The 6,966-nt window shown below is 41.2% G+C and overlaps 1 protein-coding gene across 6 annotated transcripts in view; it reads right to left on the reverse strand.

The window, feature by feature from the left end:
- Positions 1-6,966, reverse strand: part of SUFU (SUFU negative regulator of hedgehog signaling) — a 94,100-nt gene that overhangs the window by 65,065 nt on the left and 22,069 nt on the right. For all 6 annotated transcript variants that reach the window (XM_077455305.1, XM_077455303.1, XM_077455302.1 and 3 more), the window contains exons 3-4: positions 2,569-2,705; positions 921-1,063 (exon numbers count right to left, since the gene is read on the reverse strand). In XM_077455305.1, coding sequence (XP_077311431.1) covers positions 921-1,063; positions 2,569-2,705 — 280 coding nt within the window. The remainder of the gene's footprint in view (positions 1-920; positions 1,064-2,568; positions 2,706-6,966) is intronic.

Consider the following 6,966-nt stretch of genomic DNA (forward strand, 5'->3'; position numbering starts at 1 on the left):
ATACCATTAAAGCTGAACTCCAGCTTTTGTTACACTTTATATAGTTCTTTTGGGCCAAAGCTGTCCCAAACGAACCATGTCCTTCACTAACCTGTGAGGCCGCTGGATGTGCAGTATGAACTGTATGTAGCTGAGGCTATATACAGCATACCGCGCTATGTTCTGGGTTTGAGCAAAGACCTTCCTGTCTGATACCCGGAACACTGTGTTTCAGGTATAAGACAGGAAAGTATTAACTCACACATGGAACACAAACACAGTGCTGTATGCTGTATATAGCCTCAGCTACATACAGTTCATACTGCACATCCAGCAGCCTCACAGGTTAGCGAGGGACATACAGTCATGGGCAAAAATATTGGCACCCCTGCATTTCTGTCAAGTAATGCACCACTTCCCCCAGAAAATTGTTGCAATTACAAATGTTTAGACAGTCTCATGTTTATTCCTTTTGTTTGTATTGGCAGGACACAAAAAAGTGGAGAAACAAAAAGCCAAATCTGACAAATTCCACGCAAAGCTCAAGAAATGGACTAGAAATAAATTGGCACCTACTCAAAATTGTAAGAAATAATTGCATTCCAAGTATGTGATGCTCCTGTAATCTGTAATTAAACTCACCTGTATCAATTAACAGGTGCTTGTAATACTAGTATACATAAGACAGGCTGGCCATACATGTTCAATCTTCTTGTACAAATTTCCTTTATATTTACCAAAAAAACATAATATATGAGGTTAAACAATACTTTCAATAGTATCCAATTAGGCAGGCCCTTGCACTACATAGTTGAAGGTAAATCTAAAGAAAATTGTATAACCCATGGCCAGCCTTACACAATATTCTTTTTAACTTTACACTTAGCAGCCTGCGCATATTTACATCAAACATCTGACAGCAATTCTCGTAGTGCACTCACCTGCAAAAAGGATACAACACCAAACGGCGTCTGTACTGGCTGCATTTGGGGGTCTTCTGTCAGAAGCATATGCTGAATACGAGACTCACTGTTGTCCAGTGGACTGTGCCATGACACATGATCGCCGCTGCAGAAAGTGTTCTCTGTAATAAGCCATACAAAAGGTAATCGCAAAAATACATCCACAAAGTCTTACTATATAGTCAATCAGCTGTTCTGCCTTATTTAGCTGTGTTTTAAAAGGAAGACGTGTTGTTGCCCCTAGCAGCAAGGCTTTGTAGCCTAGTGGGTTATCAGAGAATGAGAACTGTCAAAACAGTTATTTTCCAACAAAGCTCTACATTTCGTGGCTCAAAGGTCATTTTTGTCATACATTTAAAAGGCCCAATAGGAACTTTGCTGCCAAAAACTGCTGCATTCCAAAGGTTTTATGGTTGAGGGAAAGAAAATGTCTATGATGCTTGGGAGCACCAGGTATACAGATGCTCTAGTTGTGGATTTCTAAATAGTTGCAAAGAAGGTAGCCCTTTCATGGGACCAGTTAATTAACCAGGCAATAAAACTCAAGTACCAGAGCCTGCAGTTTATAATACTTCCACCATGAATACAGGCAGCTATGGTCTCCACTACAAGACAATTAATTAGAAACAGAACATAGATCTTTCATGCTCAACAAGAGTTTAACTACTCAAAGGATGGTCTTAGATTCTCAGTAGTTCCCAGTCACAGTTATCACATTTTATTAAGTAACAAAGAGCCAGAAGAGTCCAGCTTGCTCCAATAATCAGGAGGGAACGTCAATCAGCTAGTGTCCATTGCAAATGCGATGTGACTAGGAATGCAGGCTTTACATAAAGCCGGTTTACAAAAGAATAGAGCTCAATATCTGAAGTATAAATTCCATAAAACCGATAATATCCCAACTCTGAGGGCTGCAATGGTTGGACAAAATGATCCCTGTATGGACAGAGGTAGTAAAAGCCAAAAGTTTAACTATTGTCAGAGGCTTCCTTAAATACTGCATGTGGGATTCATACTGAAGATATTCCTATATGCTGTAAGCGGTCAATGGAAAAAGCAGCACATAAGAACATTATACTGTAAAAGGCTGCATTTACAGTGTTTTCCTCCAAAGGATAAGAGTGTGTCTAGACCAGGGGTGCTCAACGTTTTAAAGAGAGAGGGCCACTTACGTGATTTGGTAACCAGTCACGGGTCACAATGAGCAGAGCGGGTGGATAACGGGTCCAACACAGCCCACTCTACTCTATGGGCTCTCCGATCCACCCAGATGGAAGGAGACAGAATCCCTTCTGTTTTTTTGGCGGATCAGATTGGACACAAGTTCGTTATTATCTGCCACTTAATAGAGATGAATGAAGAGTTCACTTGGGTTGGACAGATAGCGTGAAGGGGGCCTAAGGCTGCTTTTGCACTGATGTGCTGTGGTTTACCCATGCCGTGGGTGCAGCGCAGAGCACCTGTGGCTTTCCTTTTAATAGTAAACTGTTCTTTTTATAATTCAAATAAGTTGGGGGGGGGGGGGGGGGTGTAAACATGAAAAATAAATAAATAAAAAGGTATTGTATAGCTGGATATAAATATAGTGTGAGTATTTCAATACCTATAATTACTTTTTTTAATTTACCTGATTGAAAAACATATCTAGCGAGCCCCTGCATCAGCTCCGCTGGCCATGTTGGTGGTGCAGATTCCTCAGGTTCCCTTTTCAGTCTGAAGGAAAGTTCGAAGCCAAACCCACTGGGTCCATCAACTCCTGTGTATCTATAAAAACAAACATTGCAGATTAGAAAATGGTAGATGCCGACTAAAAAATCTTGTAAATGCAGATTTCAATAGGGAACATGTAACAGGTAACATTAACAGAAAATCAGGGGAATGAAATAAAGCAACAATGTCACTTTTCTTGTGGTATGCCCCATTTATTATGAGAGCCTTGTGCCAGTTTCACTACAACTACTATCACCCGAGCCAGATTCAGGTAGTTATTACTCCATTTTTAGAGAGACTGTTATTATGGCTGTGACAGACTCTAAAAGAGTTACTGCCAATTTGTACATAAGCAAACTAGAAGCAATTAAGATCAAATTAAAGTTGGCTTCCAGGGTGGATACTGGGCAATGGCGTGTTCCTTACTTTATTGATATGCTTGAATGTGTTTTACATTTACTTTGTTGGTTGCTAGGACGAAGGCCGCCCACATCCTTACAACTGACTGGACAGGCCACGCAGAACAGACCACAATTGGAGCCTGATGGGGAGCTTAAAAGACTAGCATTTGAGACATCAGATCAGCATTGCCTGCGATTGACAGCAGACGGCAGTATGCAGATTCCATATCAGACATTTAATCCAATAGTGGTTTTGGAATTCCCCCTCTGCCAATTATCGTCAACAGTGTTCATTTCAGCAACAAAATTAACACTGGTACTGGAGATTTTAGTCTACTAAACACCCAGATGACTAAAATACAACTGAAACTAAAGCATATATATATGCTCCAAGTAATTTTCTAGCAGAAAATAATGATTTTTTTACTTGTAAGCAACAAAACGTCAGAAAAGGTTTGGTCTTTAAAATGGTTAAACTTCCCTCATCTACATGCCAGCGTCCTCTGGGACTGTGACATCATAATGGGCAGGGACATCATCCAGCGATGTCCCTATATAAGTCACCGCACGCCGCGTGTCCTGTCATTGTGGCCAGAGACAGCGACGAGGCAACATCTCCAGAAGAAGAAGAACAGAAGACGGCGACAGAAGACTGGGCCACCGCTTGTAAAAGAGCTAGAAGAAGGCGCGGTGGCCCGGCAAGAAGAACCGAAGAGGGGGACAAGACCCCCGAAGTCGGAGGAAGAGGGCGGCGGCGAAGAAGAAAGCCGGGCTCCTCCGCTAGTAAAAGAGCTAGCAGAAGATAGTGGAGGAGTCCGGCGAGAAGACCCCCGAAGACAGAAGAAGAGCCCCGGAGCTGTGCAATAAACTTGTGTGTTGTGTTTTTGTTTTTTTTCACAGGTGAATGGGTAAGGGTACATTGTACCCCATACTCATTCACATAGGGTGGGGGGCCAGGATCCGGAGGCCCCTTATTAAAGTGGGCTCACGGTCAGGGTTGTCGGGAAGAGGCCCCTGTCCTCATCAACATGGGGACAAGGTGCTTTTTGGGGTGGGGGGGCCGCGCCTGCATAGGTGTATACCGAGCCTTATGCTGGCCACACGGATCATTTTTCAGACGATAATATTCATGCAAAAAATCTTTGTACATTCACTGAATGAAAGAATGTTTGAAATTTTCACTTGCTGTAATGTAATTTCTGAATGAAAACCACATACACTGTCTGAAAATCTTTGACCAAGAAGTTTTACATTTCTAAATTTTCCCGTCACTGTGGTTGAATATAAACATCGATTTGACCACACTAACTATTAGAAAATCAAACAAAGTTCTTAAAATTACAAAGACATTGTTTTTGTATGACCAGCATATAATATTACAGTTCTGTTTGAAAATCTGCCAAACAGTCTAACTTTTTCTTTAAATAAAAAAAATTTGATTGGAGTCAGATTATATTTACCAGATTCAACCTCTAATAGTATATAGAGTATCTCTCTTCTGTCTGTTGTTCCCAGAGTGGATTAAAGATTTTACTCCCTAACCATATAGTTGGTTATTTATATTTACCCCTGCATATAGAGATATTTAGGAATGAATTGCTTTTTTTAAACTTTACATATTAACTAAATTATACACCACTTTTTTTAGGTTATTAACCGATTAATTGAAACAATAAAATCGGCCAACTAATCGATTATGAAAATAATTGTTAGTTGCAGCCCTAGAAGAAAGGTTGGTGTGGAAAAGCCTCGGCATATAATGTGACAAAACCACATAATACAGCTAATCAACAAAGCATCCTCAATAAGGATTTTGCCATTTTTTTTAGCTATACAAGACAACATTTCTTAGGCAAAAACTGTAGTAGCACCATTGTCACACATATCTTTATGTAGCTAACAAATTGAAAGGGGGGGGGGGAAGGAGGCCTACAGTACATTTAAAAATGACAAAACCCAACATTCATCAGAAAAATGTGCCTGGTGTATACACTGAGAAAACGGTTATCCTCAGAGATTAGAGCTTGTTGCAGAATATAAAGCCAGCCCTGCTCTGTTGGTGGCCTCCGTGTTCTCGTGTTATTGATGGTGTTAACTAGCTCAAACAAATCACAATCTGAAACCAAATACACTGTAGGAAAAGGTTTCCATATGTTCTCTATTTCTTCAGGGGAGGTCTACCTCCAGCACACAGACAGCAGCTCTCTAGTGTTGCCCCCTCCCCACTGTTCCCGGTTTATTGATGAAATACGCTATGTTAAACAAGGCCAACTCTCTGCAGCACCCTCAACAAAGCTTAACATAAAGACTCTCCAAAGATGCTAGGAGAATTTGCTGTCAGCTCAGCATCATGGAAAATGCAAAATGTTAGGTTATGTGTGTTACCAAGCACATGCAAAAGTAGCAGAAAATTCTGCATGCCCCATTTTGTTCCCAACACACTTAAATCAAATGGATTTCCATGATCTATTGTGTATTGATACATTAAATATGAGATTTTAATTTTACCTGCAAAAATCCTTTTCTTGGAGTACATCTCAAGACAAAATGGCTTTTGAACATCCCATTTAGTTTATATTGCACCTTCAGGTGACTGGACAGAATCAAGGAAACAGGAGGCCAGAGGACTCATACTGCAGAGTATGCTGTGCCCAAAGGAAATATCCTCACGATCTTTAATATTGATTTGATAAAATTGGATAAACGTCTGCACCGAAGACCAAGTTGCGGTCTTACAGATCTGAGCCATAGATGCCCAACGATGCACCACCCAAGAGGCACTAATCGCCCTGGATGAGTGTGCTCTTAATCTGAGAAGGAAGAATTTTCTTTACGCTGAAGCTTGATCAACCACCTGACAAATCCATTTGGAAAATAGTGGATTTTGACGCTGCCTGTGCATATCTTGGACCCTCTGGCAGTACAAACAAAACCTGTGTTCTGCAAACCTGAGTGGTCGCCTTTAAATAGACTCTGATCGCTCTTACTACATCAAGAGACTGTAGTGCTTTCGCTTTCCCAGATTAAGGCTTCTGGGAAGAATAATATCTTGGTTTAAATGAAACCCTGTTAGCACTTTTGGTAAGAATTCAGGATGGGGACATAAAACCACCTCATCCTTATGCATGATGAAATATGGCTCTTACAAGACAGAGCCGTTAGTTCCAAGAAATGGCAAGCAAAAAAGATCATCTTTCTTGTCAAAAAACCAAGAAAATTTCTCGTAAGGTTCAAACGGCTGATTTAACAAAGCCGATAAGACCAATTTTAAATCCTAAGGATTTAGAGGTGTCTTGATGGGGGGGGGGGGGGACAAAAAAAAAATTGTTACCCCCTGAATAAGCTACGTACCAAGAGTGAAAAGCAAGAGGCCATAGAAAAAGACATTGACATGGCCTGGATCTGGCTCTTGATAAAAGTCAAGGCCATTCATTTCAGATCCCATATGCAGGAATCCTGCTTATTGACATACTTCCTGGGGTGCCAGCCCCTGGATCCATACCAAGCCTTCTATATTATACTATGCCTTCCAGATTCTTTAGTAAGTGATTCTGGAAGCTGGCTTCCTGGGCTTAGTCAAAGTAGACACTACTGAAGGAGATCACCCACGATCCTTTAGAGTGGTATTCAACAGTCAAACCTGTTAAACTCCTTGTCTGTAAAGTAGGATGAAATACCGGACCCTGTACAAGAAGGTCTGGCTATAATGGCAGAGTCCAAAGGACTCCTACTGCCTTCTTTATGATCTTGATAAATTAAGATCTTCTGGAACCCGGCTGGGGCCACCAGAATCACCTCCTCTTGTTCCTGCTTAATCCTGCGGAGAAGGCACGGAAGTAGCAGAACTGGAGGAAAGTGCATAGATCAGTGAAAACTGATCCCTGGGAAGACTAACGCGTCTGTTCCGCCTGCTA

This window comes from Lithobates pipiens, unplaced genomic scaffold, assembly GCF_037356315.1.
Source record: "Lithobates pipiens isolate NorthernLeopardFrog02 unplaced genomic scaffold, aLitPip1_a1.2 Scaffold_25, whole genome shotgun sequence".
Taxonomy (NCBI): Eukaryota; Metazoa; Chordata; class Amphibia; order Anura; family Ranidae; genus Lithobates; species Lithobates pipiens.